This window comes from Podarcis gaigeae (genome assembly GCF_964106915.1).
Source record: "Podarcis gaigeae genome assembly, chromosome: Z".
NCBI lineage: Eukaryota > Metazoa > Chordata > Lepidosauria > Squamata > Lacertidae > Podarcis > Podarcis gaigeae.
In genome coordinates, this window is record NC_139691.1 from 47,121,624 (window position 1) to 47,141,900 (window position 20,277).

Sequence of the window (20,277 nt, forward strand, 5' to 3'; positions counted from 1 at the left end):
CACAGACACTAAAATTGGCTCGCCCCCCCCCCCCCGCTGCATTGCCTGCACCCATAATTGAAATGCACTGCCTTTGTTTGGTTTGGGCTGGAAATGCACAACCTACAGTGAGGGGGGAAAGTATTTGATCCCTGCTAAATTCGCCCACTAGCCCTCTGATGACCAGTCCATAATTATGAAATTATGACCAGTCCATAATTTTAATGGTAGGTTTATTGTAGCTGGGAGAGACAGGGTTTGCCAACAAGTACTAAGCCATCTTTTGCAAAGGGATCAAATACTTATTTGACTCATTATAATGCACATCAACCTCTGACTTTTGTCTTCTGGTTTCTGGGGGTTTACCTGTTGTTATTCCGTCTCTCACAGCTACAATAAACCTACCATTAAAATTATGGACAGGTCATTTCATCGTCGGAGGGCAAAGGGGCAAATTTAGCAGGGGAGCAAATACTTTCCCCCTTCACTGAGCTTAGAGCTCCTTGCAGGGAAAGCTGCGGCACAATAAATGCATAAATAAATGAATTAATAGTCTCAATTTTCTGGAAAACATCATATCTCAAGGAGTGTGTGTGGACAATTCCTTGGGGGAGTCGTGGGTGTCAGAATACGATTGATATACGAGACAAACCCCAGATGCAGGTGGTATGAAATTGAGATGAGACTTTTGAGGGGAGAGAGGCTTTTGTGGCCGAGAGGGAAATGGGGTGTGGGTTTTTGCACGTCTCTATCCTGGTATGTGAAGCGGGGCCGGATTTCTCAGGACCATGAGGTGGGGGTAAGTGGGTGTCAAAAATATACGCAAAGCAGAGCATTTTCCGAAGGGGCACGGACCGAATGCGCGTGGGGCACCCGTGGGGAAGAGGTAAGGATAACGCGGAGTTGGGGCTCCTGTCTTTTGGTTCCGTGGAAAGGGGGACCTGGTCTTGCTAGGTGCGCCCTCCCCTACACATCTGGGGTTGTTAGAGGGGGCATTTATGCAGGGGAGAAATATTGTGAACTTGGGGGTCCTGGATCGTGCCTTTGGGTGGTGGGGGTGGGCTCCGCAGTGTTCCACCATGGGGCAGGGACCACCCCCACGAGGGGAAATAAGAGGAACCTCCAGCGGAGGGCGCTCACAGATAGGGTCCGGATGGGGGGCGTTGCAAGGGGGCGGGCCCTTCCCTAAGGCGGGCGGGAGGATAAAGGTGGAGGGGTCCTCTGGCGCCGGCTCCCCAGCACCCGTCCCTCCCTCCGTCCGTCCCGGAGGCGGTGCCCGTGCCTGCCCCACCCTGGACGCGCGCTCGCTCTCTCCGTCACTCGCCTCCCCGGGAGACGCTGCGGCGGGGCTGCTGGTGGCGATCGGGGAGCCGCGCAACCTGCGGGAGAGGAGGTGAGGGGGCGCCGGAGGACCCCGGAGGTGTTTTATGCGGCGGGTAGGAAGAAGGAAGAGGAGATTCAACAGGGGCAGCCCCACTTTCATGTGCGTGTGTCTTGTGGGGTGGGGTGGGGGGTGGCGGTGCTTGGGGAGGGGGCGATTTCTTTCCTCACGACCCCTCCTTGGATTTCGGAGGTAACCGTTGTGCTTGTTGTCGTTGCTCGAGATGGGGGAGGCCGGAGGGACCCCTTCCCGTACCTTCCCTCCCCGAACCCCCAACCCGCACCAACCCCCGGCGCCGCTCCGCGTTTCTGCCGTTCCGCGTTTTCCATCTCGCCCCCCCCGCTCCGGGCAGCCGTGTAACTCCGCGCCGGGTTTTGCGCGCCGCCGGGCCGGTCTCGCGAGCCCGGAGCCCCGCGCGGCCAATCGGGGCGCGGGGCCCGAGCGCCGGCGGCCAATCGGGGCGCCGCCCTGGCTCGCGCCGCGGCCAATCGCAGGCCTCCCCGGACCGCCCCCCCTCGCTCGGGCTGCGGCGCGCTGAGGGCTCCGAGCGGCGCCTCCATTTAAAGGGGCCGCAGCAGCCACCCGAGCCTTGGGCGGGCTCCGAGTTAAAGGCAGGGCTGGCGGGCAGAGACAGGGAGGGGAACTCGGGGAGGCCGGCGGCGAAGCTCGGGTCGGGGGAGCTGCGGCAGGTGAGGGGGCGCCGGGCGGGGCGTGGGGGAGGGGGCGGCCATCGTGGGCTGGGGGAGGGGCGGCGGCGCGGGACCTCGTGACAAGGGGCGGGGCCTGGCTTGGTTAGGGGGGCCCGAACCCGCACTGGTGGGCGGGGCCTATAGCGATTGGGCCGCGTCACGGGGTGGGATCCTGCAGGTACTTGCTGTTCAAGGGAAGGAGCCAGGCCAAGTCTCACCTGGAGCCCTTGGCGGGGAAGGGAAAGCGAGGGAAGAGGGCTCTAAAAGGAGGCGGGCCTGGGATTGGCCAGGCCTGCAGTGGTGAGGTCAGGATCCTGCAGGTACTTGCTGGGCAAAGGGGAGGAGGTTGTGGTCGAAGCTGGTGGCAATCCTGGCCAAGTGTCACCAGGGGTGGGTGGGAAGGTAGCCTAAGATCTGTGCAACAAAGCAGGTCTGGGATGCACCAAAAGGGTGGGATTCTGCGGGCACTTGCTCAAGGAGAGGAGCTTACTTGTGGGTAAGGCCATCAGGTTGCAGCAGCAGGCTGAGATGTGCTTGGCATGCCACTAGAGTGTGCAGGGAAATGCAGCGGTGTTATGCTTGTTAGGATGCCTCCGAAGATGGGTTGGAAACTTCAGCTGGTGCAAAATTCGGCAGTGACACGAGAACGGGCCTTTTGTGTGGTGGCTCCCTGATTATGGAATGCTCTCCCCAGGAAAACTCGCCTGGCACCTTCCTTACATATCTTTAGGTGCCAGGCAAAAGTGCTCCTCTTCTCCCAAGCTTTTGGCTAATTAAACAATCTATGGCTTTTAAAATGTGTTTGTTGGAAGGGGTATTGGTTTTCTTTATTTTATTGTGCATTTTGTGTTGTCATTTTTCATTTTATGTTGTGATAAGCTATGTGATCTTTGGATGAAGGGCAGTACAGAAATTTAATAAATAGTGATAATAATCATGAGGGATTCTGCAGGTACTCGCCTTGCAAGGAGAGTTCTACTGTTAGCAGGGATGGGCTACAAGCTCAGTTCAGAGAATTGTAGACTTTGAGGTAGTTTTGTAGGCCACAGGGTACCCGTTTTCCTGTCTAAGCCAACATTGGGGAATCTGTGCCCCTCCAAATGTTGTTGACTGCAACTTCCATGAGCCCCTGACAGCATATCAAGTGGTCAGGGACTTGTAGTCAAAAAATATCTGAGGAGTCATGTTGGCAACCTCAATTGTAGGCTCACCTATCTTAGCCTATTGCTCAAATTGGGGAAACCCTGGACAGATCTCACCTGATACTTAGAGGACAGGATAGTGGTTTGCCCTGGGATGTATTTACACTAGGGAATACAGTATTCGATTCTTTGCTGTGAAGGGGAGGAGCAAAACCCCTGAACTGGGACCAGTTCAAGCTATAGTAGCTGATTGGCTTAAACCAAGGTACCTGGAAAGGACCATAGATTGCAGGTTTGGGTGTTGGACTGTACTAGGAGAAAAGATCCTGTATGCACTTGTAGAAAACAGAGGCAGTAATTGGATTGAGCTGCACCAAGTCTGAAGGAGAGAGAATGGCGTAGAAGGTTTGGGGGGCAGCGGGGGGGGGGGAATCTTGGAGGTCTGAGCTGGGACAAGGCAAGCATGACTAAATTGTACTTGTGGAGGGAGGGGAGCTGGTCTGCAGAAAGGCAGATTTGGTTTGAGCTTGGAAGACATCAAATAGCATGCAGATATTTGCAGAGGAAAGGGGGAGTGATGGCTTGAACTGGACTAGTTTTTGTTTTGTCTAACATCAAACGCTGGATTGTGCTGAGGAGTGACCAAGGCTTGTGGGAGGTGTATGTCCCACAGCCCTTATCCTTGGGAAGAGCTTTTTTCAGTAGACAACATGTTTAGGTTTTGAGTAACCAAGGAAGGAATCCAACATGAAATTGTTGAAGATTAAAGAGCAAATGGCTTCGGCTCTGCTAGCTGTTTTTATCGTACCACTGAAATACTGCTGCTTTGAACTTCTCTGATGCCTGTCTGAGGGAGAGCAGTTATTTTGAGTTCTTATGACCAGGATGCAATCTAAACATTAAAAAGATGAGTTGCTTCCCTAAAACCCAGGGGTCTTGTTCTGGTGCAGATTCTCTCCAGCTTCCAACTCATTGGGTTTAATCCTGGCTCTGTGTGTAGGTTCACCAGCCAAATAGGAAACCTGTAGAATGTGTGGCTTGGTTATTGCTTTTGGTCTTTTGTCCTCCCCACTGCCCCTCCAACTAAATGATGGGCAGCACCTGGCTTGATGTCAGCATTCAGAGTCCCAATGACTGAATATTAAATTGGACTGTTGATTGGATTGGACCAAGGAACCTCTGCACCCTGCATTCTGATGTGGGTTCAAAGCTAACAAAAGGCAAGAACTGTACATTAACACCCATTCTCTGCTCCAGTGTTGGGATGGGACTTTTGTAATATTAGCTGTTCTACTTGATTTTGAGAATTAAACTGTGGCGTGGAAAGGTTCCAAAGGAGTTGCAGACAGAGGGAGAGGAGGTTTTGCTTGTGATGTATGCAGAAATAAGAAGCGTGGAAAAGCTGTTATATGTCCCCATGGGGGGAAGTAGTAGTGACTTGTGTTATAGGCCCATAGAGTGGGCTGGAAGACTGTGGTGGGTCCCTTCCTGACAGGGGTTAGAGCAAACAGTGAGGGTGTGTGTGTGTGTACCTTTGTGTAGAGGAATTATTAAGACACATACATTTTCTCAAAGGATGGAATCTTGTTCCTAGGAGGTTTAAAAAGACTTGAGACCACTGAATGCAGAGTTTCAGAAAATCTGACTAGGTGACCTTTGGGTCCCTTTTGTGTCTGTGTATCAGCCATTCTTGCAATGCACTTAACTTAGTGCTCCTTGTGTGAGAGGCCCCTAACTGAGAGAAAGGGGGGGGGGGATTCTCTTGCTACAATCTCCCACCATTCCCAGCCTCTTTACTTTCCTCCTGAAAGGGACATTTGCTTTTTTCCTAGATCAACACATAGCTTGTGTTTCACAGACTGTTCCTGGAAATAGATGCCCTGCAAACCTGTGTGTCCTCAACATCACCTGGCACACGCTGCTGGCTTGTTGTCTCAGAAGTGGCTTTGCTTTTTCCTTGTGGCTGGGTTTCCAGGGTGGGCCTCGGTGAGCAAGCCCAGAGAATTGCTAAGTGGGGCCACTTGAGTTGTATACTGACTGAGCAGGAGGCAGATCCACAGGAAGTTGTTTGTCTAGGACTTCAGAGCCTTCCCCAGGTTCAGATAGTCCACCTGTTCCCAGACTAAGGAATAGCTGGTGTTGTAATTGCTCAAAACAGAGATCTTCACTTGGAGAAAGCTCATAAGGTCTGCTGCAGATTCAGTACATGTAATATATTGATAACCCAGGCGACCTCTGTAAGGAAAATGCACCCGTTTTACAGATAGGGGAACTGCCCATTGCAGGTTGGTCTTCAGTATAGTCACTGCCAACATGTTGCTTTCAGTGTCCTTTATGAAGCCGGCAGGTGTCCCCTCAGGATAGAACTTGCATACCTGCTAGTCCAGGCTTAGCCAACATGTTTTTGGACAGCTGCCCCATCATCCTTGACCATTGGTCATGCTGGCTGGGGCTGAAGGGAGTTGGAATCCAACAACACCTGGAGGGTCCCATATTGCCTGCCCCTGTTCTAGCTCATAGCTGATGTACCCACAGTGCTGTTCAAAGGAAACCAGGGTTAAATGAAAGGCGATGGGAGAGGTCGGAGCTTCCGATTCTTGCAGATGTTTGCTTGCTAAAGAGCCTTCATTAATTGTCCAAAGAAGCATTTGGGCTTTATTATTTTTTCCTGAGTCCTACTAACACAGGTGCTGATTGGTTCACCTCCAGCTCTGAAGTCTTCCATGAGGCTGTGGCTACCTTGCCTTTTTCAAATTTATATATTCGGATTTGTAGCCTTGTCTCTCCTGTGCCTCAGAGGTAGCAACAGGATTTAGAAACAAGCAATCAAAATGCTTAATTGGATAGCTGCTGCTTCTTTTTTGACCCAGTCATTAGAAGTCCAGTGTTCCTGATCACCAAAAACCAAACCCAGATTTCTGTGAAAAAAGGCTTTCTCAGGCGTGGGTTGCTGTAAAGCTTAAGAAGAATTCAGTCTGGGAGGAACAGCTTTTGAAAGGGCCCCTCTCTGCCTGGCTTAAAGGTAAAGGTACCCCTGCCCGTACGGGCCAGTCTTGCCAGACTCTGGGGTTGTGCGCCCATCTCACTCAAGAGGCCAGGGGCCAGCGCTGTCCGAAGACACTTCCGGGTCACGTGGCCAGCGTGACATCGCTGCTCTGGCGAGCCAGAGCTGCACACGGAAACGCCGTTTACCTTCCCGCTAGAAAGCGGTCCCTATTTATCTACTTGCACCCGAGGGTGCTTTCGAACTGCTAGGTTGGCAGGCGCTGGGACCGAGCAACGGGAGCGCACCCCGCCACGGGGATTCGAACCGCCAACCTTTCGATCGGCAAGCCCTAGGCGCTGAGGCTTTTACCCACAGCGCCACCCGCGTCCCACCTCTGGCTTAGCTGTGTAGAATTGTCTGGTGGTAACACTAAGGGGCTATTCTAGACTAACTGGATCCTAATGGTGTCTATCATCCTGAGAGCACCTTGCGTACTTGGAATGTGTATTGTCTGTTGATCTTTTTAATAAACGTAGCAAGTGACAGGCGCTGGTGGAAAAACATGACACTTCACTGAGACTTCAGGGTTGGTGTGGGGTAAGGGCAGGGACACAATTTCAAATTACAGTATACCAACTCATCACCTGATTCCTTCTTATTTTTTAAGATCTCCAGCCAATAACTTTTGTGCGAACATAAATTTTCTGAACCCTGATTAGTTCAGAATTGTTCCCCTGAGTGTGAAAAGGCCTAAGTTGGTGTGGGGGGGGTTTTAAGGATTATGTGTCTACTTCTCACAATGCTTAAAAGATCTTCTGTCTTCTGGACCACTTCCAATGGATTCCCAGTATTTGCCATGAATGAATCAGTTAAATTTGAAGTTAGAAATTTTTGGTTCACGAGGGGAGGCACCCTTCTGAGCCAGTTTTGGGGTCTGATTCAGTTTGGCTCCTTGTTGCTGGCAGCTGATCTCCAAGGCCTCGCACGGTTAGCTGCTCAGAAGAGCTACATCCCTTATATTCCCATATGTGCTTAAACTTGCTAACATTCTGTTACCTCCCCTTTCTGCCTCCTTGTTTTAAGCCTTTTTCTGAATGGAGTCGAATGAATTTCCTGGCTCCTTGGGGCCAATGTCGCTGCCTGATAAGCCACTGATTGGAGACCTTCCTGCAGACATGGAGTATGGAGAGGATCTGCTAGCATCCCAAACAGCCTCCATCCCACAGGCTTCAGCTCAGCAGCCCCAAGAGATGGAGTGGGAAGCACCTAAGCAAGCAACTTCAGATGCAGACCTGGACCCGGGCTTGGTGAAAACAGCCGGATTGTCTGATCTGAGCAAATCCAACAGTCTGACCCTCAGCAAGTCTGGTGCTCTAGATGTTACAGAGAAGCCCAGTCTTCTCGGTAGCTTGAGCAACAATGACAACCTGGTGGACCTGGATAAGTCTGAGGACCTGGACAACGTGTACAAGGCACGAGGTTCTGTAGATCCGGAGGATGGACCTAGGGATCCCCCTGTGCCAGGAACCGAAGCCCTTGTGCCAGAAGCATGGAAAGAAGCATCAGCATCGAAAGTAGACTTCAAAAGCACAAAGGATGATGGAGAGGAGAGTGCAGCCTCCCTTCCCGACAGCCATGTGGTGAAGTCGCCTGACGTGGTGGAGATGAGCAGCACTTCCTCCTCACAAGAGCCAACAGAATATTCCGAGAACTCACCGAAAATTCCGCGGCCGGTTAAGAAAGCCCGATTGAAAGCCCCAAAGAAAAGTGCTCCAGTGCAGAAGGAGGAAGTGGCGACATCTACAGATGAGGGGAAGGAGCCTGTTCTCAACAGTACTCCAGCTCCAGCTCCTGAGCCCATGAAAGAGGATCTGACTGAGGCTGAGAAAGACAGCAGTGTCAGCCAGAAGGACCCTGCTGAGCCCAAAGCACAAGAGGCTGAACAATCGCTCCAACCTCCAGGTGGGTAAGCAGGAAGGAGGGCTCTCCCTAGAGCATTGCCCCAGCCCCACTTTTGCTTCTGCTCTGAGGCCAAGCGTGGGGAGGGGTGCCAGGAGCTGCTCCCACTGTTCTTCTCTTGGGTAAAAAGCTGTTGCAACTTGTTTCTGTTTATAACTAGCCAAACCTAGAGAATGTGATCCCTGGCCAATCAGGAGATACAAAAGAGTAAATAAAATCAACTATATATAATGTTGATTGTTTTGTTGTTGCTGTATATAAATCTTTGCTTATCTAAATTAATGAAATTATGTTCATTTAGTACCTTTATCTATTCTTTTGCATCTTTTGTAAATAGCCCCTGCTCTGACTTTGCTCGGCAAGCAACAAATTAGAGGTTATGTTATTTTATGTTATGTTAATATTTTATTTATCATTTTCAACAAATTAGATGTCTGGCCATTCTTCTGTTCCTTGCAAGATTATACTATTACAATTCACATTTATATCCAACCTTTTCTCCATTGTTCTCCTTCATTTCATCCTCACAACAACTTGCCATAGTAGTTTAGGCTGAGAGACCGTGACTGACTCCAAGGTCACCCAGCGTGCTTCATTGCTGAGTGGGGGATTTGCACCCTGGTCTTTCAGGTCTTAGTCCAACACTCAGACCTCTACATCACACTGGCTCCTTTCCTTTCTTCCCCAGCTTCTTCCCCAGACAGAGCTAGAGAGCTTGGTCAGCTGTCTGAATGTTGCGCCAGTTGTAAAGGTGTTTCTACTCTCTCTTCCTCTCACCAGCCACACACACCCATAGATGGTTCATTGATAGCTTTCAAGCAGCATCTTAACCCATTGATGTTCAGGCATTAGTTTGTTCCATTCCTGACCCTCGTTAGAGTGTAAGACCATAAGAAGATCAGGCCAATGTCCCATCTAGTCCAGCATATTGATCCCAGAGTGGCCAACCAGATGCTCTAATGGGAAGCCTGCAAGCTAGCCATGAGCACAAGAGCTCTACCCACCTGTGAGTCCCAGAAACTGGCGTTCAGAAGCATAATGCCTCTGACAGTAGCCATAAGAGCTAGTACTAATTGATAATAGAATCATAGAATGGTAGAGTTGGAAGGGATCTCAAGGGTCGTCTAGTCCAACTTCTAGTCTCAACATGCAGTTCCCCCATCCAATTTGAAACCTTACTGGACCCTGCTTAGCTTTGCAGATGTGCGAGCAGTTTTACTGCTACGCCACTGTTTTCCCTGAATTTGTCCAGTCCTCTTCTAAAGCCACCTAGACTGGCAGCCTCACAGACAGCTTTGAGGTCTCTCTTGTGTTTCTCTTGCAGGGGAAGACCCTGGCGCAAAAGGGAGCGAGAAGCCAGTTGTGAAGGTAAGGGAGGAGGCAGCTGAAGCAGCCGCCACCCGGTTGAGTGTTTGTCTTTCCACTAAGACCCTCCTAACACTTTCCTCGATCCCCTAGTTTTTTGTTTTTCGTTTTTTCGGCGTGGGGAAAATTATTGACATGTTCTGTTCATTTCAGGCTTAAAGTTTCTTGCACTGTACGTTTCCTTCCTCCTCCTCCTCCTTTGTGAGTGGGTGTGGATCACTAAACCAGTGTCCCCCAACCTGGTGCCCTCCAGTTGTTTCGGAATGTGATGTTCTGGGCCTGGTCAACAACATCTGTATGGCAGCAGGTTGCAGGAAGTTAGTTTAGACTGTGGACCTGTGGGCAGGGGTTACTCTCAACCATACCTGCCATTCTTAGGTGTTCAGTAAACAATTTCAGAGATGGGGGTTTCCCTGGGTTGCTTGCCATTGTCTGTTTAGATGGTTCTTTGGTTCGTTCCAGGAGCAGAAGAGAAGCGAGCGTGCCAGGAGGGCGGAAGTGTCTCGGCCTGAAACAGTGAACTCCTCTGAGAGCAGTAAGTTACCTCCTTGACTGTAAGAGGACCATGCTTTACATATGCTTTACGTATTATAAGAAGCTGTGTTATTCCAGGTTAGACACTTTCTTCGTCTAACCTGTTGTTATCTACTGTAATGGGCAGCAGCTCTCCAGAGTTCAGGCAGAAGAGGGTCTTTATCAACACTTGCTTGCCCGGAATATTTTAAAACTAGGCATACTGGAGCTTTCTGCATTCAAAGTGAGCACTCTGCCAAAGAGGCCCTTTTCCCAGAAGAGTAGCCCATTTTGGCGTGGTGGGTAGAGAAAGGTTTGGAGGGGAGACTCCTGATTCAAATCCTGCTCAGCCCTGCAGCTCAGTGGGCCGTTGAATACCTCTTAGGATGGCCCACCTTGCAGGGTTGTTGTGTGGGTTAAAGAATGGGTTGAGGAAGAAGTATGTGCAATGTCCTGAGTTCTTCAGTGAAATGGGAGAGCGAAACATAGGAAATGTAGTCAGATATGTAAAGAAAGGGTGGAATCTGTCTTCTGTAGGATTTGGAGGCAAGGCTTAGTAATGGATCTAGTTGCACAGTTAAAGAGGATCCTGCTCCAGTGTGGGAGTTGACTATCCTTGTTGTCTGTTTTGTGTATGTGGAAACTGTGCAGGCAGGATCTGCCCTTCTCCCGCTCTTTCCCCCCCAGTTTCTAGACCCCTCCTGTGCAGCAATGGCCAGCAAGAGCCAACAACCTCTTGTTCTCTCTTGTGCTCCACAGTCCCTGTCTCGGATGAGGATTCGGATGCCATGGTGGATGACCCCAACGATGAGGACTTTGTTCCCCACCGCACCCGGCGGACCACACGCCTGTCCCTGCGCAACCAGGCAGCCCAGCGAGCTGCCCGTTCCACCGTCACCAAGATGACTTGCGCCAACTGCCGGACCCCACTGCAGAAGGGCCAGACGGCCTACCAGCGCAAGGGGCTGCCCCAGCTCTTCTGCTCCAGCTCCTGCCTCACCACCTTCTCCAAGAGGCCTCTCAGCAAGAAGTGCTGCACCTTCTGCAAAAAGTGGGTGCCCCAAAACCAACCAACCCTCCCTCTTGCTGTAGCCAAGTTGCCCTTTTCCCAATCTGCCCCTTCTGCTTTGGCAGGCCGCAACTCTGCAACTTTGCCCTCTTGCTACTTCCCTACCGCTTTCGTGGTCCCCATGTCACCTCTTGCTCACACTTACTGGGATAGTCCAGGCCCTAGTCTGACCAGTGTCTTCCTGCCCCTTAGGGAGATCTGGAACGCCAAGGACTCCGTGGTGGCTCAGATTGGCTCAGGCAGCTCTTTCCACGAGTTCTGCTCTTCTGTGTGCCTCTCGCTGTACGAAGCCCAGCAGCAAAGACCGACACCACAGTCGGCAGAAGCCTCAGACACTGTCCGTTGCAGTGTGTGCTACAAGGCTGGAGAGGTGAGCGCGTCGGCTGTCTGAGAAAGTATTGCAGGGTGGAGGGGAGATGGGAATCCATGTGAGTAGTTGAAAGCTTCCAGGCAAGCAAGAGGCCAGTTGAAGAGTGCAAGGGACAGACAAAAGGGTGCAGATCTTTGCTGAGCACATGGTTAAGCTATGGAATTAACTTTCACAAGTGGCAGTGATGGCCAGCAGCTTGGACTTGAAAAAGAGTGCTAGACAAAGCCATGTGCTACTAGTCACAATGGTTATGCTCTGCCTCTGCTGCCAGAGGCATTATACCTCTGAAGGCCAGTAGCTGGAAGTCACAGGTGGGGAGAGTGCTGCTGTTGCCCTCATGTTCTGCTTGCAGGCTTCCCAGGAGAGGCTTCTGGTTGGGCCACTGTGAGAACAGGATGCTGGACTGGTCCAGCATCCTGGCTCTTCAGATGTTCTTCAGGGACAGGCCACAGAGGACTACTTGTTTCGCATGCAGAAAATCCCAGATCCAATCCTGTTGGTAGTATTACATTTCAGGGAGCAGGACTGGGAAAGGCTGCTGCCTTGAGAGTGCTGAGTCCCAGTAGGTGGTGTGGACCTCTATAAGGACCTGTTCATATCTGTAACTTGTATATCAAGTAAGGTGATGTTGGTGGATGTGTGGGAAAAGACAAGTATACTGGGCAGATTCCAGAAAGGTAGCCATGGGGCAGATGGGCCCTTGGAGACCTTAACAGATCCATTGAGTGATGGATTGCACGAGCATTTACAACCTGCTTCACTTTGTTCCTGAAGCACAATGTCAGGGGGAAAAGGGAGAATGGAGTAGATTATATGGGGATGTTCTGAACCAGAAAAAACCGTGATTTTTGGGAAGGAAGATCTGTTAATTAGAAGTTTCTCAAGTAGCAAAACAATCATATACTAGTATAGGGTATGGATCCAGACTAGAGATTAGTCCAGACTGACAAGCTCACTGAGAACAGAGAACTAAAATTCAGCAGCACGTCTTCCAAGATGCTGCAATTCCCAGTGCAAAGTAGAATGTCAGTGCAGGATATTATAAGGTTGCCTGCTAGGTACAGCCTCCCCTGCCCACAAAACGTTCAGCTGTTTCCTTGCACCTGGGCCCAGCCACCTCCAGCCGTTACTTAGGGGCTGTAGAGCACCGCTGCTTTCTGGGGATGGAAGCTAATGCCAGCCCTGGTGACCCACAGTTCTGCTTTGCCTGCAGATCCAGCACGAGGTCAGCAATGGGAATGTGGTGCACCGCATCTGCAGCGACGCCTGCTTCACCAAGTTCCGTGCCACCAAGGGTCTGAAAACCAACTGCTGTGACAACTGTGGCCTCTACCTGTACAACAAGGGCCTGCCACTGGAGTACCTCTTCCACGAGGGGCAGCAGAAGCGCTTCTGCAATACCACCTGCCTCAACAGCTACAAAAAGGTGTGAATGGGTGGAGGGGATGTCCCAGAGCTTGGGTCCAGACCCTCAAGTGAACCTCTCTTTGAGCCAGGCCATGTGATGGTCCTTGCCCTGTCTCCCCTCCCCAACGTGAGATTGTGTAAAAAGTTATTGTGGGAAAGGTGGCAAGGATAGCTTGGCTTGGGTGACTGAGTCGTGTGTGTGTGTGTGTGAGAGAGAGAGAGAGAGAGAGAGAGAGAGAGAGATGTTTGATGGGGAAGGAGATGCTTGTGAGGGAGAGAGGTGTGTGTCAGAGAGAAGGACACACACACAAGTGCAATGTCCGTTAAAATCCAGAAGGGAGTGGGACATAAAGGGTGCCCTGCAGTGAAAGAGCCTGAGTGACAGCTGTCCCTGCACTGTCTTTCTGCAGAAGAACACCCGGGTTTATCCATGCATGTGGTGCAAGACACTCTGCAAGAACTTCGACATGCTGTCCCACAAAGACCGGAATGGGAAGATGGGCCTTTTCTGCTCCGTCTGCTGTTCCACCTCCTACAAAGTCAAGCAGGCTGGCCTGACAGGTAAAAGCAGGAGGGTGGGGGAAAGAAAGAGCTCCTTGGATTCTGCTTAACCGAGGGTTGCTAGTCCATTAGGGCAAATGGGGCACTGCCTCACCAACCTCAGCTTGCCCTCACCTGGCCTGGTTTCTTAACAAGCAGCCTAGGAGGTGGCACCACCAATCAGCTTCCTCCTCTTCCTCCTCCTCCATCTCAGTGTTGCCATTTTATAACTTAGCAAGGCAAGAGGATGAGGACAAATCTAGAATTAGTTGGCTCTGCCTGCCGTTGGCTCTGGCTTCATCTATTGTTGGGCTCCTTGACTTCTGTCCCAGCTCTCTGATAGCACCATTAGGTTTACTAGCACTTGGCCAGTCTCAGAAGGCTGGTGGTTGGCCACAAGTGTGGCGTTTGCTAACCTTAGCACATGGGAAACGGGAGGCAGCTGGATCTGTGCTTTAAGACACACGAGTTTGCTCCACCTGACTTGCTATAAAATTCCAGACCAAGATGAGACCCCCAACTCCCATTGGGGTGGACTGTGCTACATGGGAGTGGAGAGAGAGAGAGGTCAGGTCTCTCCATGCTAAATATTGATTGCCCTGCCTGGGGTAAGAGTAGTTTGGACCAGGCGGAGGAGAGCATTTCTTCTCATTTCTCTGCTTAATGTTACATCATAGAACTGTAGAGTTGGAAGGGACTCTGAGGATCTTTTTAGTACAACCCCCTGCAATGCAGGAATATGCAGATGTCCCTTATGGGGATTGAACCTACAACGTTGGCGTTATCAGACCATACTCTAAAACCAACAAGGCATCTTCTCTCACCAACCTCTGCCTCTCCTTTTTTCCCCAGGACCCCCTCGGCCTTGCAGCTTCTGTCGGAAGAGCCTGTCTGAGCCCTGCTACTACAACAAGAACGAGCAGGTGGTGTACCAGTTCTGCAGCCCCAGCTGCTGGACCAAATTCCAGGTACATAAGGAGGCTCTGCCGCCGTCACAGTGACGGGACCAAACCCAGGAACGTGGGTTTTCTGCATGGCTGAGATCTGGTGCATCCATCAGACTCCTGAAAGTCTCTTTCTCTTTCTTTTTCTCTCTGCTTTCATATTTATTTAAAAAAAAGGGGGGGAGCATCTAGCTCGTTGTTTGCCAAGAAGAGTGTTGGAAGGCAAAAGGCATGTCTGCCAAGGGCTCTAAGGCTAAAGAAGACATGGGGGTGGGGGAGTGGGCTTCTGTTGGCCAGGAGGAGAGGAGAGGAGGGCTCACGTTGCACTTCACAGTTGTCTGCTCCCTGCCAGAATTCCGTGCACTTTTTTTAACCCCTCCCTAAATTGCAAAAGTAAAGACATCCATGGCTTGTGATGTAAAATTCATCTTCTCGACCTTTTGGTACTGCTTAGTAAAAAGGAGCCCATTCTGCATCCCTCGTTCTTGGGTCCCGTATATGTGTGTGAAGATTTGCCATCTTCCTTCCTGGACCTCCAGCCCGCAACTGCCTTGTCTTCCAAGCTCTAACTCTCCTTAGCTGCCCAGTCTGCACACAGCTCCTCCTGTCTTAAGGCTTGTGTGAGAGATTCCAAACCACCCTCCTCCTCCTCCCAGATCAACCTCCCCTCTCAGCAGCTGCCCTGTATATCAGCACTGTATGGCCGCACCTCTCCCTTCAGAACTTAGAATGTCCACCAGCACAACGCTCTGACATCACAGAAGCCCAGCCAATGGCCAGAGGATGGAGCAGGGCACGTTGGTGGAGCTGGTTGGGGCAGGGGAGGGAGGAGGGCATATAAAGCTTGCACACATCTACTTAGCTTATTGATATATCTCTATATATGATGTCAAATCTATCGTGGGGGTCATTGTCTCGAATAAAACTGTTTCTACTTCTGCTGACGCAGAAGAGAGTTTGTGTCTGCTATCCAATAAATAGTCAAATTTATAACATTTGTGTGATTTGCATAATTTATTCTACTCGCAGAGTGTTGGTCTTGTACTGCCACTGTCCAATGGCCAATCCCTGTTTCCTCCCAGGAGCAGCTGCAGTAGCTGGACGTCCCCTGGGAAGAACCTGTATGGGGTGCCTGCTGGTTACTGCCCCCCTCTTTGTGGAATGGGGTTCAGTCAGCCTTCTGTTGGGGGAAGCAGCGGGGACTTGTGTTTTACACTCAGTGGGTTGGTTCATGGGCGGGTGATGCTGCTGGGGGTATGTGGTGAGAGGGTGGATGTGAGCTGGGGGGCTGGGGGGGCAACGCATGGAGAGGGTCAGGAGCGTGGTGAATGCTGTGGGCAGTGCTGGTGGCGGTGGGGGAGTGGCAGGCAGGGATGTGGTTGTGAGTGTGTGGCTTGGGAGTGTGCAGGTGGTGGCTGGGTCGGTGCCTCTGCTGAGTAGTTGTGAGTCTGGGCACGGGCAGCTGCAGGCCAGCCAGAGTGGGCAGAGGTTGATCCTGTGTCCCCCTACCCACCCCTTCTGAATCTTTCCCCTTCCCTCAAAATGCAGCGCACCAGCCCAGAAGGTGGAATCCACTTGACTTGCCATTCCTGCCACAGCCTCTTCACTGGGAAGCCTGAGATCCTGGATTGGCAGGTGAGGGGGCCTGCAAAACAAACAGCAGAGGCAGAGGGATTGCCAGGGAGGGAGATGAGGAGATGAGCAGGACATGGGACTTTACAGCCACTCCTACAGAAAGACAGTCTGGGCTTGGCCTGGGAGTTGCTGCTGATTTTTGCTTTGTATGTATGTGTGTGTGCAGGGGGTGGGTGGGCGGGAATCTGGAGCCTGCCCTTCGAAAGCAGTGGGGGTCCAGTCCAGCTCCGCAAGATCCTGTCTCGCTGCTGTGTTGCCCGATGGCCGAGCGTGGCCTCCTCCTCCTCCTCCTTCTCTCTGGCAGGACAAGGTCTACCAGTTCTGCTGCCGAGACTGCTGCGAGGACTTCAAGCGCCTGCATGGGGTGGTGTCCCAGTGCGAACACTGCAAGCAGGAGAAGCTGCTGCACGAGAAGATCCGCTTTTCTGGGGTGGAGAAGAATTTTTGCAGCGAAGGTACCTGGGCAGCTACGGGGGGAGCAGGGCCCTGTGCTGGAGAGGAGGAAGAAGGGGGCCTTGTGTGTGGCAGAGAGTCGTCCAGGGGCTGAAGGCAGGGCGGGGGGAAGGCACCCCTTCTTGGAGGGGCCCTTCCTGCTGTGCTGGCGACCAGCTGGCCCTGCCACGCCTCCTGGGTCCTTGCATGCGGTGGGCGATCGTTTGGTCACTCGGAGCAAACTCTTCTTAGAACCAGAGAGGTGAGCGATTGGTGAGTCCCCACCACCCACCCCTGTTGTCAATTCCCGACCCCCAGGGGCCAGTGCAGGACACGTTTTGCTCTCAGGAATACCTCTCTCTTTCTCTCTCTCTCTCTCTCTCTGTCCCTGCCTTCCTGTGCTTCGCTTGTTCCTCCAAGCCTTCGCTCTAGGCTTCCTGCTGGCATTGGTGTGCCCACACGTTGCTCACTCTTTCTCTCCCTGCTCTGGGAAGGTTTCACCCGTCTCGTTTCTCCGCAGGGTGTGTGCTTCTTTATAAACAGGATTTCACCAAGAACCTGGGCCTGTGCTGCATCACCTGCACTTACTGCTCCCAGACGTGCCAGCGAGCCGTCACCGAGCAGCTGGAGGGCAGCACCTGGGACTTCTGCAGCGACGACTGCAAAAGCAAATACCTGCTCTGGTACTACAAGGTCAGTGCAGGGGCTCCGCTGGCCTCAGTGCCCACCTGCCGCTTGGCCCGCAAGGGGCCGGAGCGGAGCCCTGGAGCCCAGGTGGCCCCCTCCGCAGCCTTGTCGTGTTGTTTGTTTTTCAGGCGGCTCGGTGCCACGCCTGCAAGCGTCAGGGCAAGCTGCTGGAAACCATCCATTGGCGGGGGCAAATCAAACACTTCTGCAACCAGCAGTGTCTTCTGAGGTTTTATAACCAGCAGAACCAGCCCAACCTGGACACCCAGAAAGGGCCTGAGAGCCTGCTGAACAGTGAGTCGCTGGGTGCTTCGGCTAGCTGAGAGCTTCAGGGGTCTGGCTTGAGCGCTAGGGAATGATTCTGCACTGGCCCCGGGGGGTGGGGGGTGGGGGTGGGACGGGACCTGGCGGGGAGACCCCTTCCCCCTCCATCGCTAACCTCTCTGGTTCTATGACACACAGGGCCAGCCACGAGAAGCCGGCGCTGCCTGTAGCTCCCAGGCTCTTTCCGTGGGTGGCTCCCCTTCTCCAGCGGACAGTTCCATGTGTAGGGGTGGGGCCTGGCCTGGCATGTGGCTTGCCCATGCCGCTCCCCAGAGTCCAAAAGCTAAGCCAGTGTTGGGCCAGGTCAGTTCTGGGATGGGAGACCCAGAAATATGAGCAGGAAGGGAAGATCCTCCCGTGGCAGGAGAAGTGTCCAAGCCAGGTGCTGGAGGCCGTTGTGTTGCCAAAAGGTCTGCTGCTGGGTACCCAGGTCTGATGCTGGGAACAGGCAAGAAGCCGAAGGACTCCTCCTCCTCTCCCATTCCAGTTTTCTTTCTTTCTTTCTTTCTTTCTTTCTTTCTTTCTTTCTTTCTTTCTTTCTTGCTTATCTTGCTTATCTTGCTTTCTCTCTTTGTCACGCTCTCAGCATCACTTTCTGTCCTTTGGGTTTCTGCTCTCCCCTCCTTCCTCCTGGTCCACCCACCATCCTCTTACGGATTTCCTAGGCAGTGATCCTCAGCCGACATCGTGGCGGCAGATGCCCTGTTGAGAAGAACCAACCTTTTGTTTATTTTCATTTTTATTTTACAGCTGTTGAGAGCGGGATGCTGTGACTGTTGCGTCCAATAGATTACGCATGTTTATCTGAACTCATTAGCCATGAGGGCTAGGAACGTGTTTTGTTTCTGTTTTTAAGGAAAGGTGGGGTTCTTGGATGCTGCATCCACAGTGAATATCAACTTCTGTGTAGGGGGCTTTTGCACTTGCGCAGAATAGCAGAACTCTCATGTGGGTGCTGACTTGCAGAGAGTCCAGCGAGTAAAGGTGGGTCTCCCTTAGAGGCAGGCAAAGGCAGCAACTCGGCAGCGCACAGACAGCACTGTTTTCCTCCCGGTTTTATGTCCTGACTGCACTGCCCTGACTTGCACCCTTCCTCTGGAATAAGTCACATCACTCCCCTGCGTGGCTTGTTAATGGATTTGCCTGAGCTTCAGTGGACGGCTCTTGCAGGGGAGGGGGAGGGGGCTTGTCTAGTTCCTCCCTACCCCACGCCAACACTTCTGTGATATTCCACATATCTGCTAAGACCTGGGAGCCTTGCCTCAAACATACTACTTGAGCCCTGATAAACTCCTCCTTGCCTAGGTCTTTCTGTGGCTTCTCCGCCGGCAGACGGGCCAGGCCTTAACTCTCCAGTGGCGAAGACTTGCCAGACTGAACCTGGAGGAATGGGAGATAATGAGGAAAGCTCCCCTTTATCCCTTCGGCACCAAGCGAAAGGTGGCCCGCAGGACTGCCTGCCTGCCAGATCTGGGCAGGTGGCGACAGGGGGGAAAGCAGCTCACTCCCCAAGCCCTTTTTTCTTTCCAGGTCAGACCCCCGAGCCAAAGCAACCCTCCTCTACCACCACCTCGCAGAAAGCAGAGACCAGCACGGTGAGTGGCCTGAGCAGGGATTTCCCACTATTTGCTGGGCTGCTCCATGGAGGGAGGTGGTTGGCAGTGTGGGGCTTGGAGGCTAAGATGGGGGAGGAGGGCAGCATTTGACCCCCAGGCAGCAGGTTGGTCTCTGTCCCTTCCCCCATGCCCTGCATTGCTAACATAGCCTGGCAGCTTGCAAGGAGTGGGGGCCCACGAGTGGCCCTGCCAAGACGCGAGATGTACAGCAGAATGCCTTGCAGGGGAGAGGGGTGGGTGGGTCACCATCTCCCTCTGGAGTGGCTTCTGACACACGTATGGATCTGCCCAGGTCCCTGCGAAGAACAGCTCTGCCCCGGCAGCCGCCGCCTCTGCTGCTGCGTCCCAGCCGTCGTCTCAGCCAATCACCCCGCGGAAGAACAAAGCCGCCATGTGCAAGCCTCTCATGCAGAACCGAGGGGTCTCATGCAAGATAGAAATGAAGTCCAAGGGCTGTCAGACAGGTGAGGGGGCACAAGGGAGGCCGGGGCCAACACAGCAACCTGCTGGGGAGATGAGTGGTCAGGCATTCTCTCAAGTGCCTTGGTCCCGGACTGCGTCTGGCCATGCTGCAGATTGACAGCCAATTCGGTTTGCACCCCATGAGCAGCGTATTTGCTGTGCATCTGGGGACCTGATCCAACACCTTTGGGAGCAAGTGGCATCCCTGTCCTGGAGGGCTGTGGAAGCCAGGCAAGGAGAGGCTCTCCTGACGGTGTGTGCTTATCCTTCCTGACAGAAGCCGACTGGAAGCCCCAGGTGGTTGTGCTGCCCATTCCTGTGCCCATTTTCGTGCCTGTGCCTATGAACATGTACTGCCAGAAAGTACCTGTGCCTTTCTCCATGCCTGTCCCGGTAAGTGTGGTTCCCTGCGACTCCCCCACACCGGCTCACTCAAGCTTTCCTGCATCCCCACCACCACGTTTGCCTTAATCCTCCTTCCCTGCTGCTCGTAGGTGCCTGTGCCAATGTTCCTGCCCACCACGCTGGAGAGCACGGAGAAGATTGTGGAGACCATAGAGGAGCTGAAGGTGAAGATCCCTTCCAATCCTCTGGAAGCCGATATCCTGGCCATGGCTGAGATGATCGCAGAAGCAGAGGAGCTGGACAAAGCCTCTTCAGACCTTTGTGGTAGTTTTCATGATTGCATTTCTCTGGGAGCAGCAGCACCTGCTGCTACTAGAAGGGTCCCTAGCTCAGTGACGGATCATCTACCTTGCATGTAGAAGGTCCCAGGGA

General features: G+C 52.5%; 1 protein-coding gene across 12 annotated transcripts in view; it reads left to right on the top strand.

Moving 5' to 3' along the window:
* The first annotated feature begins 1,137 nt into the window (after window positions 1-1,137).
* Window positions 1,138-20,277, top strand: part of ZMYM3 (zinc finger MYM-type containing 3) — a 30,029-nt gene continuing 10,889 nt past the window's right edge. Inside the window, exons 1-17 of one of the 12 annotated variants that reach the window (XM_083722694.1) lie at window positions 1,149-1,372; window positions 7,261-8,139; window positions 9,461-9,504; window positions 9,964-10,036; window positions 10,774-11,065; window positions 11,276-11,453; window positions 12,667-12,879; window positions 13,271-13,421; window positions 14,253-14,368; window positions 15,893-15,979; window positions 16,284-16,434; window positions 16,932-17,104; window positions 17,227-17,392; window positions 18,953-19,017; window positions 19,331-19,502; window positions 19,778-19,893; window positions 19,995-20,169. In XM_083722694.1, the coding sequence (XP_083578820.1) occupies window positions 7,272-8,139; window positions 9,461-9,504; window positions 9,964-10,036; window positions 10,774-11,065; window positions 11,276-11,453; window positions 12,667-12,879; window positions 13,271-13,421; window positions 14,253-14,368; window positions 15,893-15,979; window positions 16,284-16,434; window positions 16,932-17,104; window positions 17,227-17,392; window positions 18,953-19,017; window positions 19,331-19,502; window positions 19,778-19,893; window positions 19,995-20,169 (3,040 nt within the window). In that variant the 5' untranslated portion in view covers window positions 1,149-1,372; window positions 7,261-7,271. Of the gene's footprint in view, window positions 1,416-1,732; window positions 2,050-2,180; window positions 2,370-3,698; window positions 6,214-6,580; window positions 8,140-9,460; window positions 9,505-9,963; window positions 10,037-10,773; window positions 11,066-11,275; window positions 11,454-12,666; window positions 12,880-13,270; window positions 13,422-14,252; window positions 14,369-15,892; window positions 15,980-16,283; window positions 16,435-16,931; window positions 17,105-17,226; window positions 17,393-18,952; window positions 19,018-19,330; window positions 19,503-19,777; window positions 19,894-19,994; window positions 20,170-20,277 lie in introns of those variants that run through there. The other 11 variants (XM_083722697.1, XM_083722690.1, XM_083722695.1 and 8 more) reach the window with 11 other exon arrangements.